This window comes from Ooceraea biroi, chromosome 12, assembly GCF_003672135.1.
Source record: "Ooceraea biroi isolate clonal line C1 chromosome 12, Obir_v5.4, whole genome shotgun sequence".
NCBI lineage: Eukaryota > Metazoa > Arthropoda > Insecta > Hymenoptera > Formicidae > Ooceraea > Ooceraea biroi.
In genome coordinates this window covers 11,917,577-11,941,710 of record NC_039517.1, presented here as the reverse complement: position 1 = coordinate 11,941,710, position 24,134 = coordinate 11,917,577, and the positions used below count along the sequence as shown (strand labels likewise).

Genomic DNA, 24,134 nt, shown 5'->3' with positions numbered 1-24,134 from the left:
GGCAACACATTTTGTGCGCATCTTTTCTTAATAACAGATGACTACATCATAACTGGTAAAACATATTTTTAACGAACAAAGAGAACCTTTAATATGCCAACAGTCAAGTGAATGCGTCGTGTAACAGATTACTATGCGGCGAGACAGACTAATTTTAGATGCTTCCTTCATTAATAACAATAGAGGAATAGATGTATACATTACATGTTGCACTTATTATTACTTATTGTTTTAGGTAGAAATGATATTAATATCTTAAGACATCATAGATCGCAGCTATTTCTATAACTTTAATTTAAAATCTACGGAAAAGATGAAATAGGTGGAAAAATTGAATTGTAATAGAACAATACAAGAACGTTGTAAGTGATATGAAATAGATAATGTAGACATATATATATATAATATTATATATATCATTTGAGCAGTAGTATAAAATGCCGTCACTTTGCCAGCGTCACTCTAGTACGTTACACTGTCTTATCGTGTACTATTATCAGTGTGAATTATTAATAGCTACGAGTAGTAGGTATGTATTGATATTTTGAAAATGTCTACTAATCTTTATATGTTTTTTTACAATTTTACAATTTTATTATTTTTTGTCAAATATAATATATAAATTTATATTAGTCATGTTTTTCTTACAGTATAGCAAAGATATTTCTTGTACTTCGGATCTTTTGTAGAAAATATGTAGAAAATACGCAGACGTTTATGTATTACGTTATTCAACTTCTTTATTGAAACAGACCTCCCTTGAAAAACAATGATTTTAAAAAAGGTACACAATGCTATGTATGCTTATTATTAAATGAGAATAAAATAAAATATTTATTAAAATGCCGTATTATAATGTAAATATAATAAAATGTGTTACTATTCTTTAAGCACGAATATTAATTATGTTTTAAACATGTATGCATGTATGTATGTAATTTATTATGTATAATTTTTAAAGCAAAATGCAATTCAATCCGAGAAACGTCATAATACTGCTGTTTACTGCTGCTACTTTTAATTTGCCACAAACTCCTGTTACAAATGAGGAAATGGAAGTAAAAGAGAAAATAGAAAACATGCTGCAAAAAATGTACGAGGATAAATACGAAATTGACGAAGAAGATTCTCTTGATTTTGAAAATTCATTTGATATACCTGAAACAGAACCAGTAGCAGAGGAAGAAGAAAATGAAAACGAAATAACATATGTAAAGGAAATGATATGTGTAAATGATGATATTCCAATTGAATATAAAAGAAATGCTGTTGAGTTTTGGAAACCTGTTAATTCAATTAAGACAAAACCTCTCGAGTCTGTGAAACATATATTTCGGAAAGTTACATCCTTACGCCAATTACGAAGATGGCAAGAACAAGTGAATAGAGGTGGAACTAGATTGCAGAAGCTGAAAGAAATTGCATCATATACATTAGAGAAATTCAAAGAAGGTCTTAAGAAAGGAGTAATTATTCACGACACTGATATTACTCGAATGGCCCTGAAAGCGCAACAGGAAATAAATGCACCAGGATTTACAGCATCAATTGGATGGGTAAAAAGATTTAAGCTAGCACATAATATTGTTTCCCGAAAAATTACAAAATTTGTTACAAAAAAGACTTTGCAATAAAAAGAAAATCTGATAACCGAAAGCAATAGGTTTATTGACAATATTAAAGATTATATTACGCGCTATGGACTTGAAAATGTTTATAATTCAGATCAAAGCGGATTTCAATTAGAATTTCACTCTGGTCGTTCTTTAGCAATCCAAGGTACAAAAACTGTTGAGTGTACGGCACAGTCGATATCGGCAACTACACATAGTTACACTATACAACCGACAATTTCAGCTGATGGTAGATTATTATCGCCTCTTTTTATTGTTTTAAAAGAACGCACTGGATCATTCGGTCCGAGAGTACAAAAAGTAATGTTTAGAGAAAACAATATTTATGTTATGGCTTCTCAATCTGGAAAATTAACATCACATCATTTTGAGAGTTGGTTAAGAGAAGTTTATTTTCCAAATGTTCGTTCTAAATCGGTTTTGTTACTGGATTCTTGGAATGGACATTGTCCAAATGTAATTGCAAGAAATAAACCAGCATCTGCAGAAGATGCATTTTTTCTAACTATACCAGCAGGGACAACGGGTCGAATACAACCATTAAATGTGTATGGTTTTCGCTTGTGGAAAAATTTTATAAAACATTTTTCGGATATTGTCATACTTCTAGATTTAGAAATCAACCTTCATTCGCGAGATGCCATTTTAAAATTACAATCATTAACACATTTTCAATTTTCATCACCAAGATTTAGAAATGTATTTAAATATGCATGGTATAAAAGCGGTTATATAGAACATAGACCAGCGGAATTTGAAACGCTAGTTGACTTTTGTTTTTAAAAAAATTTTAAACCGACATGCGATGTTTGCGGCGGCATTGCTATAATTACTTGCGCATGGTGTAAGAAATCACTTTGTATACGACATTTCTTTCATGACCATCATCTTTGTTATAATTTTGACCCATAAATATTTACATTATTCCAAATTGTATTAACAATTTGTTTTATTTGTAATTTTGTTTCAATATTGTTACACAATACATTATATTACATATTATAACAAAATTGTTTTTTTTCATCAATAAAAACATTGATAAAATATATATAATTTAATAAACAAATATATAATATAATATATGTGTGTTTATTTCTATTTTTCCCTTATACTATTCCTCGACCAAACTAGAAGATAGGTGCAGACTTCCATTACCAGGGATCCCATAGCACATGCCTGACTTCCTCGTCATTACCGTACTCCATTTACAATTAGTTGCAAACTAAAATTGTAAGTTAAAATTGTAAAAAAATTATTATATTTTGATACATATTACTTTTTTATTTTATTATTTAAATTATATAAGTATTTAAAGTTTAGTTACCTTTCTTGAAAAAATCTTAATTTTCATTTAAGTATTATTCATCCTGACTCATCGATGACTTTCATCTCTACTACCTCTATTACGTATAAATTCTACACGATTTCTTCTTAACTGTCCACTATCTATGCTATGCTCTCCAGCATTATGAACAGATCTGATCATTGTTCTATTTTCTAATAAACATTTTAATAAATATTCTCTGCCAAAATGCTGCTCTTGCCCATTAATAGCAAAAGGTCGTACAAAACATACTGCGATAATAGTACATGATAAGACAATGTAACGTACTAGAGTGACGCTGGCAAAGTGACGGCATTTTATACTACTGCTCAAATGATATATATATATATATATATATATGTCTACATTATCTATTTCATATCACTTACAACGTTCTTGTATTGTTCTATTACAATTCAATTTTTCCACCTATTTCATCTTTTCCGTAGATTTTAAATTAAAGTTATAGAAATAGCTGCGATCTATGATGTCTTAAGATATTAATATCATTTCTACCTAAAACAATAAGTAATAAATAAGTGCAACATGTAATGTATACATCTATTCATCTATTGTTATTAATGAAGGAAGCATCTAAAATTAGTCTGTCTCGCCGCATAGTAATCTGTTACACGACGCATTCAACTTGACTGTTGGCATATTAAAGTTCTCTTTTGTTCGTTACAAAATATGTTTTACCAGTTATGATGTAGTCATCTGTTATTAAGAAAAGATGCGCACAAAATGTGTTGCGTAAAGAAATCGGTCACATGAACGGGCACAAATAGCGTATATACGGAGGCGTTTGTAATTAATTCTCGAAAATGATTTCTCGGAACGCAAATTTATTATACATGGTTGAATTCGTAAAAAAATAAGCTTTCTATTGGTGATAAAAAATCTTCAAAATTCTGAAAAAAGTGATGAGTGGTGGGGGTATTTTGAAAAATAAAAAACTAAAAAATTTTTTGCCTTATTCTCTTTTAAAGTACTCTCAAAGCCATTCATTTTTTCTTCGGAAACAATTTTTCTATCTTTAATAGTTTCCAAGATATTCGCCTCGAAAAATAAACACCGACTTTTTCAAAGGGGTGTTTAACCCCCTAAAAGTGAGTTAGGGCACGTATCAAAAACTACGTGTCCCTTATTTTGAGCTGGAAAACGACATATTCAAAGCTCATCAAAATCGGAGGGGGACACATCCGTACCTTTCCTTGTAAGTGTCGTGCTGAACGCAGATATAACAAATTATTCAAAAATTGTTAATTGGTGGAATATCAATCTGAAATTGTATATATATATGAATCTCGATTAGAACTATCGGGCACTATAGTCAAAAATAATAATTTTCCACGTGTTTTAGTACTTTAGAGGGGAGAGTGTCGTGCTACATTCGCGAAGTTAGCACATTTTTTCAATTTCGATTTTTCAATAGAAGAAATGCAGAACTCTTTTTAATTTTTATCAGGAACTGTAGAACTATGAAAAGTGCTATTAGAACTTTTAATATTTTTTCGATATTGGTAGAACGTCGTGCCAGCTTCACAGACGACATTTTTATTGTGTCATTGTATTATATATGTATAACTACAAAAATGCATGATATCTTGATAAAATTACCTTTTTCAACAAAAAAGTAAAAAAAGGCGCCAAGTATGTGCGTGGTATGTGCTCGAAAAAACCAATGTGGTAGTTTCTTTAACTTTCAAAAAAGAACTCTACAAACCTAATGATATCTTTCAAACCCAAAGTTCTTTCAAAACTGTGTCGGGACACGGCCGCAAGTTTTTAACGTGAATACGTCATGTTAATGGAAAGAGTTCAAAGAAAAATAGTAGTTTCAATCAACTGTGTATATTTTCCTATATATTATAATCCAAAGTCGACACCTTGTATATTATAATATGATAAAGTGAGATACCCTATATATTATAATTATAATTAAAATGAGACTGTATATTAAAATTGAATGAAAGAAATTTCGTCACGCGTCCCGTGTGACGCGTCTCGCGTGACGCTCAACTTTTCAAATTGGCATCCATCGAGTTATAAGACGTATTCACGTCAAAAAAACTCTACAAAACTAATGATATTAACAAATTGCGCCAACTATAATGGGTATTTATGCAAACCAGAAAATCTATTACTTTTTATTATTACTCTTTAGCCGATATTAATTGTTGATTCTTATTTAAAACCATGTTAACTGCAAAAAATTCTTTCAAAAAAGAACTTTACAAAACTAATGCTAATGCGGCTCTGTGATTGGTTTTAACATCTTATGATTGTTTTTAAGACGGTCTTAAAGATTTTATTTGAAAAAAATAAACGATATAATAATATTCAGCAGATATTTTTATACGAATAAATATTTTACTACATATAAATATGTCAATACAAACAAATAAGTGTTTTTTGAAAATACTTGGCGCTGCTAAACCGAATAAAAAATTCTCTTAGTATTTAAATGTACAAATGTAGTTAATTAAACTTATTCTATACTTAATTCTAATGTTACACACATACACACAATACACACACGTGTGCAGAACACACACACACACACACACACACATTCACAAGAGAGAAAGAAAGAGAATAAGATAATTAACATATTGATTCGGTATAAAACAATTTTTTATTCGGACGCGTGTGCGCTTGAACGTTCCACCGGATACGGTGCGGAGGTCATTATCGAATCGCGAGGATCTAGCAAAGGTCACGATGTTCCTCCTTCTACCGGAGAATAGATTGATCTGCCGTTTGACGAGCGAGAAGATGCAGTACGTTCCGAAGATCATTCTCCTGGAACGATACGGAGATTACGTGGAAGGGTTGTGGGACAGGTTACCGGAAAACCTGAGACGCAATCCCGGGATGCAACGGTATCGCAAGTGCTACGCGCACCACAACCAGCCCGGACAGCGTGATCACATAGACGGACCGCCGCCGAGGATCATCGATTGTCGCAAGGGTCGAGCGATCGAGGCGCGAGGGTTGCTCGCCAAGAGCACGCAGACGTAGACCCGAGACCGTCGACCCCGTCGTTTCGACGCGCGAAGATGCGAGATTTGCTTTGTAACGAACGCGTGAGCCCTCTCGAGGAGGACATCGCCGAGGTTCTCGGGGACGTCCACGACGTTCTCGGGGACGATACCCAGGAAGAGACCGGGCCCGGGAGCGTTCAGCGAATCTCGGTAGCGCGGTTTCTGCGCGACCGCGAGATCGGCGTGCGTCGAATCGGCGAACGTTCCGCGAGGCAGGAAGTCGTGATTCAAAAGCGGAGCGTCGTTGACTGGCCGTATAGCGTGCGAAGGGCGATGTACACGCGAATGCTGCGTGAGTGCAAGGACGCGGAAAGAGAGACGCGAAGAAGGTCATGGGGCTTCCGATACTACGCGGAGGACATCGCCCGTAAGATCGAGGACAGGGACGTTGCGCTGTGCGTCACGATTCCCACCGGTCTAGGGCGGTCGTGTGAACTGACGGTAATGGACGGTATATACCGAACCACCTGTACCTGCATAATCGACGGAAAACGACGAGCGAATGAGGAATGGCAATATTATAACGAACGGCCAAAGTGGGACGAGGAACGAACGAGGTTAATAAATGAACTGGAGAGATACGAGGGCATCCCATTCTACGTTGAGCGGTTCAAGGCGATGAACGAGGACGTTAACGATATAGAACGACATTGCCCGACGTGCGAGCGACGGACGTGCGAGGGCTCACCGAGCTCGCCGGGCGCGTCGGGACGCTCGGAGAGTACCTCGACTGGGAAATCAGGTGCGACGAGTACCTGTGAAGATCGCGGGAAGAGTGCGCGCGCGGGGGAGGAAGCTCGCGATCGGTAACCGGGCGGAGGTTCGCCGCGGTCGCGAGGATCGCGCAACTGGAGGGCGTGAGGAGCAGTCTGAGACGACGATTCTCGTACGTAGGCGCGGGACTCGGCGAGCCGTCCGGACTCTCCTGGACGGAGGTGGAGACGGCGTTCAAGAATCGCCTGCTCACCGGTGCGGTGATCAACGACGGTCACGTCGAGCCGCGCCGATTCCTCGAGGATGCCTGGGACATGGTGATCGAGCGCGTTCGCGATAGCCTCGCTACGTTAAACAGTGTAAAGGTGAACACAGCGTTCAACGCCGAGTTCGTAGCGGGCGAGAAGACGGCGGTCAAGACGATCACCACGAGGAACCGCGGGCTATTACCCTTGTCCGAACTCCGCGAGTGGTACGACGAGCACGTGATGGAGACCACTCTGGCGGCGCTCGACGAGTTTCAAGAACGCGACAGCGGGTGGGCGTTGTCCAAGATACTGAACTTAACGGTCAACGTGAACAAGTACAACCCCATGCGCGCGGGGTGTGTCATCGATATACCGTGAGCGATACAGGCGAAACGAGCGGTGATGAACGTGCGAGCAAAGGACAACGCGTGCTTCGCGTGGGCGGTGGTCGCCGCTCTATATCCAAGCGCCAGACACGCGGACAGGAAGGCGCAATACCCCGAGTTTACATCCGTGTTAGACGTAAGCCTTATAGAATTTCCCATGACGCTCGACCAGATAGGCAGGTTCGAGCGCGGGAACGACGTATCGATAAACGTCTTCGTCGAGGATGACGATGGCAAGCGAGGGGTTATCGTTCCGCTGCGGTTAACCGACCGCAAGCACGACAGACACGTCAACCTGCTGTACGTGCCCGACGGCCGCGCGGGGCAACCTGGACACTTCGCGTGGATCAGGGACCTCTCGCGCCTGGTTAGCGCTCCACTCAGCAGGAAGAAGCAGAGGAAGTACATCTGCGATCGGTAGGTTTATCATCCTTTGTATCTATCTCTCGCTTGCCAATGTAGAAAAATAATTATAACGTTACACAGGTGCCTACACTACTTCGCAACCGCGGAGAGATTGGCCGCACACGCCGTCGACTGCGGTATTATCAACGACTGCGCGATAATTCTTCCCAGCGAGGAGGACAAGCTGCTGACCTTCCGGAACTTCAAGAGAAAGGAGCGCGCACCGTTCGTCGTCTACGCCGACCTCGAGTGTACGCTTGAGAAGAACGAGGATGAGGAGGGTACGGCGAACACCGACGCGTATCAACGGCACAGGGCGTTCAGCGTGGGATACTACGTGCGTTGCGCCTACGACGAGTCGTTGTCCACGTACAGGTCGTACCGCGGCGAGAACTGCGTGCCGTGGTTCGTCGGGGAGCTCGGCGATCTGGCGCGGCGCGTCAAGGCGATCCTCGCATCCGACGCGCCCATGAGGGACCTCACCTCTGAGTAGCGCGAGGAACTGCGCGATGCCACCGCGCTGTGCCACGTGTGCCGTAAACCGTTCGCGGCGGCTGACACCCGAGTGTGCGATCACTGCCACCTTACCGGTCGCTACAGAGGTCCGGCGCACTCAGCGTGCAATCTGAACTACAAGGACTCGCACGTCATTCCGGTGATATTTCACAATCTCTCGGGGTACGACGCGCACTTCATCATCGAGGACGTGGCGAACGCTTTCGAGGGTAGCGTGGAATTACTGCCGCTGACGAAGAAGCGGTACATCGCGTTCACGAAGAACGTCGCTAACACTGAGGACGGGTGCGGAACGTGCGTGAAACTACGCTTCGTAGACTTGTACAAGTTTCTGAGCGCCAGTCTCGACACGCTAGCGTCCTATCTCGACAAGAGTCACATGAGAATCCTACGGTCGGAATTTCTGCATCTCTCCGAGGAGGATTTCGAGCTCCTTACGCGGAAAGGCGTATTTCCGTACGAGTACGTCGATAGCGCCGAGAAACTGCTCGAGACTCGTTTACCACCGCGCGAGTCGTTCCACAGTTCGTTGACCGGTGATACGGTATCCGGTGACGATTACGCGCACGCGATAACCGTGTGAAATAGGTTTTCTATCGAGACTCTCGGACAGTACAGCGACTTGTACCTGAAGACGGACGTTCTCCTGCTTGCCGATGTGTTCCAAAATTTCCGCGAAACGTGTATACGGAGTTACGGTCTGGACCCGGCACACTACTACACCCTACCGGGCTACACTTGGGACGCGATGTTGCTGCACACAGGCATCGAATTCGAGCTACTGACGGACGTGGATATGGTGCAGTTCGTAGAACGCGGGGTGCGCGGCGGTCTGAGTCAATGCTCGCACAGATACGCCCGAGCCAACAACAGGCACGCGCCGTCCTACGATCCGTGCGAAACGTCGACGTACCTGATGTACTACGACGTGAACAATCTGTACGGATGGGCAATGTGTCAACCGTTGCCCCGAGCGAGGTTTCGCTGGATCGAGGACGTAGCTACGTTCGACGTGAGCGCGATCCCTGCGGACTCGCCCATCGGATACATCCTCGAGATCGACCTGGAGTATCCGCGGCATCTTCACGACGCGCACTCGGACCTGCCGTTCTGTCCTACGCGCGAAGTACCGCCCGATAAGCGACAGGAAAAACTCCTCGCGACTCTGTGCGATAAGGAGCAGTACGGTATACACTACCGCACCTTGCAGCAATGCACGCGCCACGGTCTTCGCGTCAAAAAGATTCACCGCGTCTTAGAATTCGCGCAATCCCCGTGGCTGCGCGATTACATCGAGTTGAATACGCGATTTAGAATGGTCGCGAAAAACTATTTCGAAAAAAATTTATACAAATTAATGAACAACGCGGTATTCGGTAAGACGATGGAGAACGTGCGTAATCGCGCGGACGTTAAACTCGTTACGCGCTGGGACGGGAGATACGGCGCCGAGGCTCTTATCGCGCGACCGAACTTTCACAGCAGGGCCGTTTTCGGGGAGAATCTCCTCGCCGTGGAGCTACGCAGGCTAAAGGCGACGTTCAACCGGCCGATTTACGTCGGCATGTGCATATTGGATATCTCGAAGACGCGTCTGTACGAGTTTCACTACGAGTACATGGCACCGCTGTACGGTGAAAAGTGTCGGATCATGTACACGAACACGGACAGCCTGATATACAGCAGTCGAGTGCGAGGACGCGTACGCGGACATGGCGCGCGACATCGCGCGCTTCGACACGAGCGACTATCCCGCGGAAAACCTGTACGGTATGCCCCTGCGGAACAAGAAGGTACCGGGTCTTATGAAGGACGAGAACAACGGCGCCGTCATGACGGAATTCATCGGGTTGAGGTCGAAGATGTACGCGCTGAGGGTACGCGGAAAGAGGAACACGAAGAGGATCAAGGGCGTGTGCAGGAGCGTCGTGGGTAGAATGATAACGTTCGACGACTACGCGCGCTGTTTGAGGGAATGGACGGAAATGACCTGTCGACAGTCGCTGATACAGTCGAAGCTGCATCGCGTATACACCGTATCGGAGACTAAGCTAGCCCTCAGCCCACACGACGACAAACGGTACGTCCTACTCGGCTCAACCAGCACCCTCCCGTGGGGGCACTACGGTGTTCGACGGTGACACGTAAGGGGAACGCATTCGTATTGCTGCGAAAAAAAATTTTGTATGATATATCGTATCTAATTTTGTAATCCAACATTCATTCGTATATAATATATTGTATGAAATATTTTACTATGTTTTTATAATCCAATTAATAGTAATAATACGCATTCGTACATATCATGTGTAACATTTGAATCCTTTAGTATAATAAAATATATAACAATACACATACGTATATATGATTTCATCGTAAACCGTATGCGATATTGTTCCAATTCGGTGTATGGCCCTTCGCGAAGGCAGTCTTATACTCGCTCGCGCGAAATTTCGCTGCATCGGATAGCGGCTGTGCGGGCAAGGCCGACGTGACGTCGACCGGACGCGTCGCGATAGCGCGTTGACGCCGCGCATTGAACTCTTACGATGTAATAATTCGTATAGTGTATACTATAAATAAATAGTAATACGCTTATGCAATAAATAGTAATACACATTCGTATCAATTCGGTGCACGGCCCTTAGGAAAAAAGGTCTTTTATACTTGCTCGCGAGAAATTTCGATGCATTGGACGAAACAAATTTCGCTTCATTGGATAACAGCTGTGCGGGCAAGGCCGGACGCATCGCGATAGCGCGGTGACGCCATGCGTTGTACTCGCTAACGAGACGCGATAGCACGTCCACCCATTTGTACGTTCCATTGAGTGTAAACACTTTCCACATTTCATTCTTCAGCGTATGATTAAAACGTTCCACTATCGAGGCTTTCATTACCGAGTGCGTGGAATAGTAATTTATACCGTGCTTAAAGGTCAGTTCTCGCACGTGCGAGTTGTAGAACTATTTGCCCTCGTCGGTGTGCAGGTTCCGCGGACACCTACCGGCGTCGCGAAATATACTGGCGAATGACCCGGCGACCTCGCTTCCGGACTTGCGCTTGAGAGGTACGGCCCACGCGTACTTGCTCAGCGCGTCGATGATCGTCAATATGTAGCGGAAGCCTCTGTTTTCACGCGCGTACGACTGCACGTCGACCACATCCGCCTGCCACAGGTTGTCGTACCCGCGTACTATAACGCGACGGCGAGGAAAGTTTCTTCTCCCTGGTGCGTGTAATTCGCGGGCTAGCTGTAACCTCTCCGAACTGACATTACCGCGCGACTTGGTCCTCATCGCGACGCGGCGAGAGGGTCCTCGGTACGGACACTCTGACGATCCCCATCGCGTCCGTACGATTCGCTGTTCCAACGATGCGCCGATCCCTCGATTCTCCTCGTATCGCGCGATAAAGCCCGCGACGTTCGAGTTGCGTCGCGGCTATTATACGGGTACGTTATAGACGTTGCTCGCGGGCTCCTGCGCAGCCTCGTTGGATCTCACGAGAGAGCCGACAGTGCTCGAGAGTCCGCTCAGCTGGTCCCTCACTTTCGACACCGCTGCCTCGATATTGATGGCCCGTTCCTCGCACGACTGCGCGGTCGTCGTAACCTTGTCCAATCGGATCGTGTTTGATCTAGCGTCCGTTCGCGCCTTCGCCACGTTATCCGCGAGGTAGTTCAGCCTCGTGTGGTGCGACTCCACATGCGTCTTCAGGGAGGTCGTATCGGACTGCAGCCGTGACAACGACGCGGTGAATCTCTCCTGAGCGACGATCAGCTTCCTTGTTTCCTCGACGGCTGCGACCAACTCGCCGATCCGGCCGTTCGTCTCGTCTCGGTGCGCGTCCGTCGTGGCGGTGCGCGTCTTCAGAGCCCCGATCCTGCTTCCCAGCGCGTCCATCCTAGCGGAGAGCGACGTGGACGCACCCTCGACGACCGCCTCGCGAAGGTCGCGGTAGTCCTTGCGCTGGGCCTCGGACAACGAGTAGACCCGCTGGTCTACGTGATACCGGTTCACCGCGTCGTGTTCCTCCCGCGGCACTGCCACGTTCCGTATTCGACGCCTCTTTGCGTCGTACTCGTCGCTGTCCGGGACGAGGCAGAGAGCGTTGTCGCGCACGTAACCGCGAGCGTCGCTGGCTCGAAACATCGTAGCGTAGTCGCCGCTCCGCGCGAGGGTGGCGCAGAACTTGTTCACGGGCATCGATGCGTCGATACTGGCGCGTCAGGGCGCAATGACGCCCGCCTCTCGGAGCTCCTCGATTATAGACAGGAACTCGGCGTCGTGCGAGTCGTTGCCCGCGCCGCGCGACGCCTCGATGAGCCTGAGGCGATCCACCAGTTCGTTCGGATCGTCCCAGTGCACGTAATCTATCTTGTTGTCGGTTACCCTCATGGCCGGGGGTGGCGGACGTTCCATGCCGGCTCCCCCGTGACCCGCAGTCGGGCGAACGCCCATCAACGGGGCGATGATCGTCCTGTACTTGTGTCCCTTGTTACCCTTGATCTACCCTTGCTCCTGATGTCTCTGCTTGTGCGCGTTCGTCGTCAAAAGGACCTGCGGTACAGCGTAGTATCGTGCACGTTGTACACGCTCTCGTCGGGGGTTCACATGAAGATAAGCTCGTACAGACCGGGCGTACCCTCGTATCGCGTACCGCCCACGAATATTGAGTCGTCCGCGCCAGCGTCGAAGCGCTTGTTGCCGAGCATCGTGCCAGTCTCACCGATGTACACCCCGTACACGTTGTCGACGGTGCTCGTCTTGCTCGTGGGGCCGCTGCCGCTGTCCGTGAACAGTGCGCCCACGTATCTCCGACCTAGCGGTCCGAGCGTGGCTAGCAGCGCGTCCCTAATCACGTCCGTTTGCATGACCTCGGCGACGGATCGTTCCAGCGGACTCATCGGCACCGGAGTCTTGGGCGCCGCGAACACGGGCGTCGAGCTATCTCGACAGCACAGCGGATCGATCCCTGATAACGAACGACGAGCTGCGCACACGATTTCGCTGTTTCAAGAGTACTACCACCTTTCGGTCGACGGTACGCTGAACAAAGCGACGCACAGTGGTCAAGATTACCAAAAACCTGGTCGAAATCCTGTACATACTCAAATTATTCTAAATCATATACACTCACTCCCAAAAAAAGCGGTACACTAAAATTTAGGGAAAAATTTACCAACCTTCAAATGATCATAACTTGGTAAATAATGAAGATAAAAATATGTTCAAAAATGCAAAATGAAGCTTCAAGTATCCACTTTAAGAATATTTGAATGGCAATTATGGTCGGTTATTTGATTCAAAATGGCGGATGACAAAATGAGAGGATGCAAAAGTGATAACCGAAAGTCCGAGTTTGTGACGATGCATGGCGTAAATTAGATATCGCAGCCTAATGGGACCAAATGCAAATGAAAGTATAGAGTGTTATCTTTAAAATGCTTTTTACCGAGCTCGATGCGATCATTTTTCGTTGAGTTGTGCAACTTTAAAAAAGAAAACACTCTGTTAAGTAAATTTGGAGTATCTCAACAAAAAATGATCGCATCGAGCTTTGTAAAAAAGCGTTTTAAAGATAAAACTCAATACTTTTATATGCATTTAGTCCCATTGGGCTGCAATACCTACTTTACACCATGTGCCATCGCAAATTCGAATCTTCATTTATCAATTTCGCATGCTCTCCCTTTCCGCCATTTTAAAAAGCTCGTCGTGCACAATTTCGATTTAAATTGCGAAAAGTAGGGTTTCAAAGCTTTAAAACCGTTTTTGAAATTTTGTGCTAGGATAGTTAGGTACCGAGATATTCAATTTCGAATTTGCAATATCGTCGATTCAGCAAGGCCTAAGGAATTAGAAAACCCTGCGGTTCGTTTAGTTCTTTTATAATTCCAACTGCTGCGTTCATTATTCTTTATACTCCAAATCCTTCTTATGTGGTGTGTGGGTGTAGGTGTATGTAGGTGTGTGGGTGTAGGTGTATGTAGGTGTATGTAGGTGTGTGGGTGTCTGTGTGTGTGTGTGTATCACAAGGATGAAGACCCCGTGGTTCGTCAGTTCCACAGTAATTTAAGACTCCAAACCCTCCTTGTGGTGTGTGTGTTGTGTGCGCGCGCGCATGGCCAAAGTTATATTAGAGACTTACGATAATGAACTTTATACATATATAGCTCTCATAAATGAAATGTGTTTGGACTATAACGTTAGAGAAATTTAGTACGGACTTAGAACTAACAAACAATAATGTAATGACGATAAAAAACATTTTTTTTAAATGGATTTTGGCCACGTTTTCAGTCGTTTTGACCACTGTGCGACGCTTCGTTATATGGCTAGACCACGCTGCGGGGTGAGCGACGCGCCGAGTCGCCGGCTCGGCGTCGCGCCGTTGCGGTGGCCGAGGCTGAATCTCACGTGGAACTTCCAACTCGCGGATCGGACTACCCTGCGAACGGCTGAGACCGCCTTCGCTATCTGGGCCGCGAACTCGTCGCTGACGTTCTCGCGCGACACGAACAAGCCTGACATCATCATAGCGTTCCGCGAGGGTAGGCACACGATGCTGGACCGTAGGTACGGCGGCGCCGTTTGTCCCGATGACCTCGATGGACCGGGCAAGGTGCTCGCTCACGCGACGTTACCAACAGGGGCCCGGGACGACGTGTCGGAGGTGCACATAGACCACCGTGAGGCGTGGCACATCGCGCTGACCCCCAATCCGCAGAATTCGCATCATCTGCTGCGAACGCTCGTTCACGAGATCGGTCACTCGTTGGGGCTGTCGCACACCACGGACGAGAACTCGCTTATGTACGCGTACTCACCCGCCGTGGACTGGCCGGTGGTGCTCGGTATGGAGGACGTTCTCGCCGTGCGGAATCTCTACGGCGCCGCGAAGGACGAGCCGTCGACCGCGGTGCCCGCCGAGCCTACGGTCGTACAAACGACTACGACGCCGGCGACTACGACGACGGCATCGCCGGAACCGCCCGATCCGTGCACCTGGCGCGACATCGACACCCTGCTCGTGCTGGGAAAGCGCTTGTTCATCACGCAAGGGTAGTACGCGTGGTCGATCGGCCTGGATGGGAAGATCGTCGACAGGCCGTTCTTCCTGAGGGATTACGTTAGGTTCCTGTCAAAGACCGTCACGCGCCTGTCGGCGGCGTATCAGACGGTCAAGGGGGACCTGGTGTTGTTCGCCGATGGTTGGGTGTACATGGTATCTTATCCATCAGGGTAATATCCCACCCTCGAGTTACGCGCGTCGTGGCCGCGACGTATGACGGATCTCGGGCTTCCGCCCAACGCGGTAATCAACGCCGCGCTGAACTCGCACACGGGTCGCACCTACGTCGTATACAACGATTACGCTGTACTGGAAATGGACGAATGTAACATGACGGCTCGCGGGTACCACACGCTGCAGACCATTTTCCCGGGTATACCGTCGTCGACGTGCACGGCCTACCGCTACACCGATGGACACCTCTACTTCGTTCATCGGGATCGCTTCTTCGCGTACAACGAGTTCACCGAGACCGTGACGAGGTCCGGGGAGTTCGATCTCGACGCGATCGGCGTGACGTGTCCTAGGGAAGATATCCTACGGAAATTGTGGGATCTGCTCGCTCGACTCGCTCGTTCGAGCGTCGCGTTTGATTAATCACACGCGCTTTCCCATCTACGTCACGCACCTTTACATGGGAGAAGAAGGATATATAATCAGCGTTTCGCTTGGGAATACGCCAGTCAAGCACCCTTAATCTGAGAGGAGAAGACCCACGTCCTGTCCACTGCGCGATGTATCAAATCAAGGCACCGCTAGAGCAGATGGGCAACGCCGCTCCTAGTTCGGAGGCGAACGGGAGCTCCATGAAGAAACGACGTCGCGTGTAAGTTGCGTCAATGAGTCTCCACGACCTTTTTATCAATCTTTTTTATATCTTTTTATATCTAATCAGAATCTCATATCTTAGGTGGGGAAACCTCGCCGCGATGTCCAATGTCGACGTACGGCGCATGCGGCTGCTCAGCCGCAGATACAACCTCAGCAGAACCGGCTACAAGTATCTGGAGATCGGCATAGGCGTCCCTCCGACCTTGGACACGGCGACCGTGCACGTCGCGATGGGGGACACTACCGGCAAGGAGATACTGCTGAACGCCGAGATGTGGAAAGGACTGGTGGACAGTAGAGCCATCGTCTGCGACTACCTCACGCGGGCTAACGGCGAGCACGTCATCGTACCTCCACCCATGCGAATGAACGACCTGACGATACGCTTCGCCAGCAGCAACGGTCAGCCAACCATACACCTGGACATTCCTTCATGTCGTTTGGCCCTGTTCGCTCCGACGGTTCGCTATCTGTACGGATTGCGGCACTGCGCCGAGCGCGTCATCGCCACGATGGCCAGCGTCGTCGGACGAGTCGAGGCAAAACTGCGCGTCTTCAAGCACGCCGCTGCGGGCGTCGAGGATCCTTCCGACGCCCCGAGGGCGATACGCGACAGGAAGGACTTCGACAACAACGATCTGCTCGATTGCGAACTGCTCGTCGTGGTCTTCGGTAATATCTGAGTTCCGCGCTGCATACCGAAAACTCCCACGTACGCGCATAATGTATACGTATTAGGCACAATAAATACTATGTCTCTCCATTCTACTCGTTATATTATACACCGCCGTATTAGTCATGCTATATTTTTATTTATCTTACTTAATATTATATGTATCCGTAGTTGATACAATCCGCTGTATCCGTAGTTGATAAAGTAGTGGATAATATAGGCGGGTTCTGGGACCGTTCAATTCTCGGACTAGAACCCGCTAATCGTAGAATGCAAATAAAGTCTTTTTCCCTAATCAAATTGCGTCTCTTTGTCGCGTTGAACCCACTACTCTTCCATGCGCGAGAAGATACAAAGATAACCGTTGCGTCTCGTCCGGTGGAAAACTTATAGATAACCGCGCGACCTCGAACTCGTCCGAGCTGGTTCGAGCGTGACGCGATCGTCGTCGATGTCGCGTCAGATCGCGGGACGACCGTCGAACCGCATCCCGCGAAAATTAAGGAATTTCCAAAAATAGAACGTTATCGGCCGGAAAACCACATCCGGTTCGGGGACTCGTCGCGGGACCACCACGACGACACGGGCGTCCAAAAACGGAACGTTATTGACAGGAAAACCACATCCGGCACAAAAATATCTCCCATCAGGACCCGACTCGCTTCCGACGACTGACCGGAAAACCACATCCGCCGGAAAACCACATCCGGGAAATCCAGTGGCGAGGGAAATCCAAAATGGCGCTCCCGCCCGTTTTCCCCCTCCCCTCCTCGCAAGCCACGCCCTCTTCCCCTCACCCCCTCGAGCCCCATGGGTTAGAACCCGCCCTATATGCCTACTATGGTTCAATTGGTGAAGGTTTGTCTTGAACAAGATGATCAAAGGCGAAATTGGCAATAATGGCATTCAAATCTTGGAGGGTAAATCTCTTATTTTCTACAATACAGTATATGAGAAAATTCTTAATTTCCACTGCCAGAGTTCCGCCTTCAAACATTATATGCCTAAAATCGTGGGGGAAGATTTTAGTGACATTAATATTGTCAACATTCATTAGTGCACTTTTGAAGTTAACCCCGTAAAATGTAGACCAAAACCCTCTGGCTTGTTTATTTAACCCAGGAGAATACACATCCTCACAGTGTTGAGTATGAGTTTCCATATTTCTTATGACAAAAAGTTCCTCAGAAAATCTTTCCTGAATACTTTGTTTATCTGCAAAACAAGTGCGACATGGTCTATGCGCATTAGCAACTCCTTCCTTAAATCCACCGAGATATGCAGGAGTATCTCCAGCAACAAAATTAAGGAAGCCTGTAAATTTCCTCTGTACATCTTTTATTTTCAATGAGATACCGTCCTCATTTCCAAGCAGTGCTAAATCGTTTAAGAAGTCACTCACCACTTTCTCTGCACCATGCTTTTTCACATTTGCATGTGAGGTGATTGCGAGAAGATTTATTGATCTGAGGGATGATCTTAACTCTGGGTAAACATTCCCTAGTGTCCAATAAAATATTGACAGTTTTCTGGTCTTGGCACCCAGTGGATTGGCAAACTCCACATCGTCATAATATACAATAATAGAAAGTGCCTTTTTGTCACGCTTGAATATTTTATGGGAGCGGTAGTAGGAACCATCCAATATAGTTCTTATGGTGCCATCATAAGGCTTTGGGTTATCCACACATGAGAGAACATCATCATTATGTAAATAAAATTTTAAATTTCTCAAAAAAGGAACCACATATGCATAATCCTTGCGGGTTACAAACTTAGCTTCCTTGGTCCAAACTCTTGATGGCCAAATTTCTTGTTTCTCGGGTCTCACCATACCACATTTATCAAGAAATGATTTTATCCTTGCAGAACTGCTAACTTCATGAAAAAGATCCAACACGTCACAGCTGGCAAACACTTGCAATATATCAGCACGGGAAACAGTTCTTGTTTCCTCATTAACTGAATTCAAAATCATTGCCTAGAAAGTAAAAAACAGGTTTATAAATAATAGTTCGAATTAATAGATGCAGTGTGAATTTTCCTGTACATGAAACATTTTGCTGTGAAAGGATTTCATAATCATTTATTTCACCTTTATAATGCTCATAAATTCTGTGATCAACTGTTGTGCTCCGTCAATGACCTTTTCTACTGTAGTTTGAGGAATACTGCAGGATTCTTTGAGATTTATTATAAACATGGAGGCATGCCACCGAAGTAAATCTTGCCTGGAAATGAACTGCTCATCATCTAAATGAAAAATAATATTATGTGATAACATATATAAGGTAATCAAAAATATAAAGTTAGTTCTATGGAGAGTTCGCATAAATGCAGAAGGATATAAAGTAAGTAAAATTTAAGGATGTATATTAGAAGTATCCCATTCAAAACTTCAAGCAGATTTATAGATTATTGCAATGAAATAAAAATCTGAAAATATATATTAAAGATTTCAAGAACATTAAATTTTTTAAATATTCATGTTAAAAAGTTAATAACAAAACAATAAAAAAATGTTTTTTTATTAAATTTTTAAATGCAAAGTACAAATTTACCGATTCTTTTCATCTTGGTAAGATTCAGGAATATCTACGATATCTTCATCTTGGTAAGGTTCAGGAACATCTACGATATCTTCATCATCGATGTTATTGAAATTCATGTGATGTTCTCTTTTAACATGTTTTTGAAACGACGACCATATCTTGTAACTGGCACCACAACCCGGTTGATTGCAATAAACGATAAAATTTGGATCAAATTTGTGGTTGCGGGATACATGAGATACAACTTCGTGTTCAGGAAGTGGCAAATAGCACATAGAGCAATTTGTGAGGGCCATATCAATTATGAATACAATTAGCAGTACTTAATAACAATAACACTTATAATTAACATAAATAATTATTGAAATGGTAATTATAAAGTTTATAAAGGCTGATGAAATATTAATAAATACTTGATGAAATCTTAATAAATATTATAAAGGATTGGATCAATGAGTGTGCGTTTTGCACGACCAGGCGGTAAATACGTTCTTGGTGCGTTAGCGACGATGTCACGTGTCATTGTGACGTAGCAACGAATCACCGAGCAACGCAAACAGTTGCGCGAACTGGCGGCAAACAGGCCCTTGTGCCGAGTGATAATTTGAAACGACCTGTCCGTCGGGCTGAGTATTTTGCGCGGTTTAGCTCGTCGGATGTGGATTCGAAAGAGACAGGTCAAGTAGAATGATCAAGCCAGCCTGTGTAGTAACGATAACAATAACTAGTCGTTTATTATAGGTCTACGTGCGTATATGTACAATGTGGTTTCCGGGGAGGTGTCTCCCCGTTAGACGCGGGCTTTCCCGGAATGGCGGGTTACCGGGCGATGAACGCCCTGCGGAGGCGCAACGTCTATTCGTGACCGCGTGCCCCGCGGAGTCGGTGACGTATCGGAGCGTTAACGCGTCGCGGTGATACGCAAGAAGGTAGGAAACTTCACTTGCATGCACCGGTGTCGAGATCACGGCTGGCCGGCGCCTCGATCGGCTGGCGCAGCCAAGAACGCTTGCCGGAGGCAAAGAACGCTTTACCCCGTTATACGCAGGTGATGCGAGGCGATAGTAGCTCGTGTTCGTTTGACGGGGTGCGGTGACGCGCGGACTAGATGGATGTTCGGTCGTACTGGCTGAGAACGCTCAGCGGAGGCCAAGAACACTTGACTCCGGTTGGACGTGCACTCAGGTAATCAGAATGAGTTAGCTCAGCTTAGCCAAGAACGCTCGGCGGAGACAGATAACACTACCCCGGTAATCGCTGTTGCTATCTCGGTAATTCGGAAGATTTGGTATCGGATTAGGATTCGGAAAGCTCGAGAGCATTCGGAAAAGTGATCCTGGTTCCTGGATCGCAGCCCTTATATACTAACGCACGTGGGGATCCGGGGGTAGCGGCGTCGGGGCGGCGGTCGGAAAAATAGCGGAGAAAAATACCCCCGACGCTACGCCACCTTCCGAGTCTTATCACGGCGGTTACGCTTATCGGGCCGCTTGTTTACGCAGGTTTATATGGCGCGCAGCGCCTGGTCTTCGCCCGCCTGATGTTCGGGCGGGTGGCATCGGCAGGTGTTGACCGGACTAGACGATGCAGAGGGGTGCATCGTTACAAATTATTTTGCCTGCTTATAATTTGTTGCTAATGTGTTCCAGTAGTGATTAAAGACAAATTATAAAGTCAATAAGTAGTAAGGCTTAGTCTGTGATAATTGTTGTGTTAAATTGTGTTATTAAAACGATGAAAAAGTTGGTGTTATGTGAGTTTGCCGGTAGGAGAAAAAAAGTGCAGTTTGAAACAGAGTCGGGAAAATCCGACTTGTCCTGTCTTAGACATGCTTTACTTAAAGCTAGTGAAACTGATAAAGACTTACGAGACAGAATGGCAAATAGCACTCAAATTTTTCAACATATCGATTTAGAATTGTGTCCCCAACCTATTGATATTGAAGAAAACGATACAATCGAAGATAAGTCAATATTGACTATTGTTTTCATTCCTAATACATTCACTGATCTACCAGTTATTAACTTGTGTGGAACATCACAAGAGAGATTCCTGGATTTTGACATCGTTAATGATCAGTGTGATGTCGATGAAGACACTCAAACCATTAGCGACTCTTTGACAGGAAGTCTAAATGAAGCTAGTAACAAAGAAGATACAGCTACTATACAGTTTTCAGATGTGTTTACAGAAACATCTAAAGTACAGTCTCCAGAAGTAACTACAGAAACAGCCAAAGCAAAATCTTCTAAAGTGTCTGCCCAGGTTTGTGAAGTTAACTTTTTGCTCAAAATCACTTGTGTTTTGTATCTTGGTTCGTAGGTGTTTAAAGATTGACTTTTTGAAAATAGGTATCAACTACGTTAGATTCTGTATCACTTCTAATGCTGCCGGAAAGCTTAAAATCATGCAGCAATCTGTTGGATCACATTAATGAGTTGATACGCATTTGTGCCACTCATCTGCTAAGTGTGACTAATGGCAAACCAACTTCAAAAGATTATACACAGTTAAGTATAGCTATGTGCTTAGAATATCCAGTTCTGAAAGATGTGGGTTCTCCGACATATTATGTAAGTAATGAACTATTTTTTATTGTGAAAATAATTTTGATTTACAAGTATAAATTTTAAATTCTTCAGAGATTAATAATTTTTTACATTCTTTCAGGGATCATTCAAGACAATGCTAAGTAATTGCATCCGGAACAGGCAAGCTTTTTTAAAAAGGAAGCTCTCAGATGCATCTAGTAGTACAAGGAAGGCTCAAAGGACAACTGTACAGATGTGTGCCCTGTCTTCTTCATATGTGGAATCATTACTCAAGTATAATGTATTTTTAAATTAATTAGTAAAATATTAAATGATGTATTTTATTACTTAAAGTATTTTATTTTAATTCAGAAAGTATTTTATCAACAGAAAGCTATATATTTTGACAATCTCAAAGGTATAATGTTTACAGCACTTCTGACTCTGTAACCGAGGATGATACAGTTACAGATATGCAAACACTAATGTCAAAACTAAAAGAAACCAAACCCTGTACAAGCAATCTGCAACACATGAAAATATTAATGTCAAAAACAAAGAAACTGCGCAGAGACTGGATTGTAAATAAAGAAATGAATGCTCGGTGCTCTGCTATTATGCAGCAGTTCCCTTATTTGAAGACCTCTGATTTGGTACGTGAAAACTGAGAGTAGCTGTAACCTTATTACTGCATATAACTATTTAAATAAAACGAACAAGTGACAGAATATCTTATAAATCCTTGTTTTGACCTAAATTGTTGTTTATTATGTTACAGTTAGAACATGATTTTGATTTGCTTGGTTTCTGGAAGAGCAGTGCTATCCAGAATCTTGAAATTTTGTTGGAGAAACTCAGCAAACTTTTTAAGATGGAAAATGCTACCGAGTCAGACAAACTTTCATTGTTAATAAAAGCTGAAAAAGCATTGATTCCGAATAAAACTTTCAGTTCATGCAAAGCTATCACCACATGTAAGGTATGTACAATTTTGCTATGTATTGTACACTGAATAAAGATTAACCTCTGACCCTAAGATATATGATAACATTGTTGTACCTCTGCTTCAGGTGTACGAGTCACTTGACATTCTTAAAACAGAGGAAAATGAATCTCCCTGGTCATCTTCTTAGATGGTTCCAGAATATCGCAAGCATTTATTGTTGCGGACAAAGAAGTAGAGTTGCCTGTGGACAATCCAACAGTTGCCTCATGTATTCAAAATCTCATGGGCATGTACTATGTGTGTGATATAATGTATCCTAAGTCGTATATCAACTTTTTGTATTTAATTGATTATGAAGTTATGGCTGTTCCTAAACCTAAGACACTTCCAACTAAATTTTGCACATTTGTTAAAAAGCTTAACTCAAATTAAGCTTTTCCATTTTCTCTTTTCCTTTTTTATTTATAGTCGCAAGTATATATACAGGGTGTCCCGGGTTTTAACCGACAAACTGCGGGAGCATATTCTACTAGTGGAAATAAGAAAAAATTCTTATATCGAGTTTGCTTAGAAATGCTTTATTACAAAGTTATAAACCAATATTGAAAAGAAATATGAGATAAGTAACAACAGAACATAGTGTAGAATTTGGAAGGTCGAAGATGTTTATGTTATGTGTATTCACATGTATTCATGTTCACTATGTTGAAACGATTCAGTATGATTGTTACTTTCACAACAGTAGCTGTTAGATTTCAATCGTCGTGTGAACTAGCAATTACTATCAGAATGCCAAAAGTGTTTTCAAATGAGGAATACACTGATATTCATTTCGTGTACGGATTCTGTGACGGAAATGCACGAGCTGCCGTACGAGAGTATCAACGTAGATTTCCTAACAGGAGAGTACTAGATAGATTTAAAGCAACGAATTACTAATTTAGTTACTGAGATGCAACAAAATTTTCAGGAATGTCGTACTGTAACAAATTTTGTACTACGTCGATGTCTAGCTTGTATCGATGTGCAAGGACAACATTTTGAAATGCGTCACTAAATCATTGCGTACATAATTTTTATTTTTGTGAAAAAATCCGTTGTTACGTATCTCATATTTCTTTTCAATATTGGTTTATAACTTTGTAATAAAGCATTTCTAAGCAAACTCGATATAAGAATTTTTTCTTATTTCCACTAGTAAAATATGCTCCCGCAGTTTGTCGGTTAAAACCCGGGACACCCTGTATATA

General features: G+C 44.3%; 4 protein-coding genes across 4 annotated transcripts; 3 read left to right on the top strand and 1 right to left on the bottom strand.

Annotated features, from left to right (window-relative positions):
- The first annotated feature begins 771 nt into the window (after positions 1–771).
- On the top strand, positions 772–1,634 carry LOC113563095. Its single transcript, XM_026974210.1, has 2 exons — positions 772–784; positions 962–1,634. The coding sequence occupies exon 2, from the start codon at positions 966–968 to the stop codon at positions 1,632–1,634; it is 669 nt and encodes a 222-aa protein (XP_026830011.1). The 5' UTR covers positions 772–784; positions 962–965.
- A 12,976-nt stretch (positions 1,635–14,610) lies between these two features.
- Positions 14,611–15,345, top strand: LOC113563016 (interstitial collagenase-like). Its single transcript, XM_026974007.1, has one exon. It carries the CDS (start codon positions 14,611–14,613, stop codon positions 15,343–15,345), a length of 735 nt encoding a protein of 244 aa, XP_026829808.1.
- Positions 15,346–15,564: 219 nt separating this feature from the next.
- Positions 15,565–15,948, top strand: LOC113563015. Its single transcript, XM_026974006.1, has one exon. The coding sequence runs from the start codon at positions 15,565–15,567 to the stop codon at positions 15,946–15,948; it is 384 nt and encodes a 127-aa protein (XP_026829807.1).
- A 1,745-nt stretch (positions 15,949–17,693) lies between these two features.
- LOC105284310 lies at positions 17,694–19,703 on the bottom strand. Its single transcript, XM_011347705.2, has 3 exons — positions 19,417–19,703; positions 18,951–19,086; positions 17,694–18,836 (listed from the first exon to the last, which is right to left on the bottom strand). The coding sequence occupies exons 1-3, from the start codon at positions 19,701–19,703 to the stop codon at positions 17,694–17,696; spliced, it is 1,566 nt and encodes a 521-aa protein (XP_011346007.2).
- Between the last annotated feature and the right edge of the window lie 4,431 nt (positions 19,704–24,134).

Bases quoted from the DNA above. Each gene is read 5' to 3' on its own strand.
- LOC113563095 (XM_026974210.1), top strand. From the start codon at position 966: ATGCAATTCAATCCGAGAAACGTCATAATACTGCTGTTTACTGCTGCT.
- LOC113563015 (XM_026974006.1), top strand. From the start codon at position 15,565: ATGACGGATCTCGGGCTTCCGCCCAACGCGGTAATCAACGCCGCGCTG.
- LOC113563016 (XM_026974007.1), top strand. From the start codon at position 14,611: ATGGCTAGACCACGCTGCGGGGTGAGCGACGCGCCGAGTCGCCGGCTC.
- LOC105284310 (XM_011347705.2), bottom strand. From the start codon at position 19,703: ATGGCCCTCACAAATTGCTCTATGTGCTATTTGCCACTTCCTGAACAC. The intron at 19,087-19,416 runs GTAAATTTGTAC...GTTCATTTCCAG, and splicing joins TACCAAGATGAAAAGAATCG to GCAAGATTTACTTCGGTGGC. The intron at 18,837-18,950 runs GTGAAATAAATG...TTTACTTTCTAG, and splicing joins AATTTATGAGCATTATAAAG to GCAATGATTTTGAATTCAGT.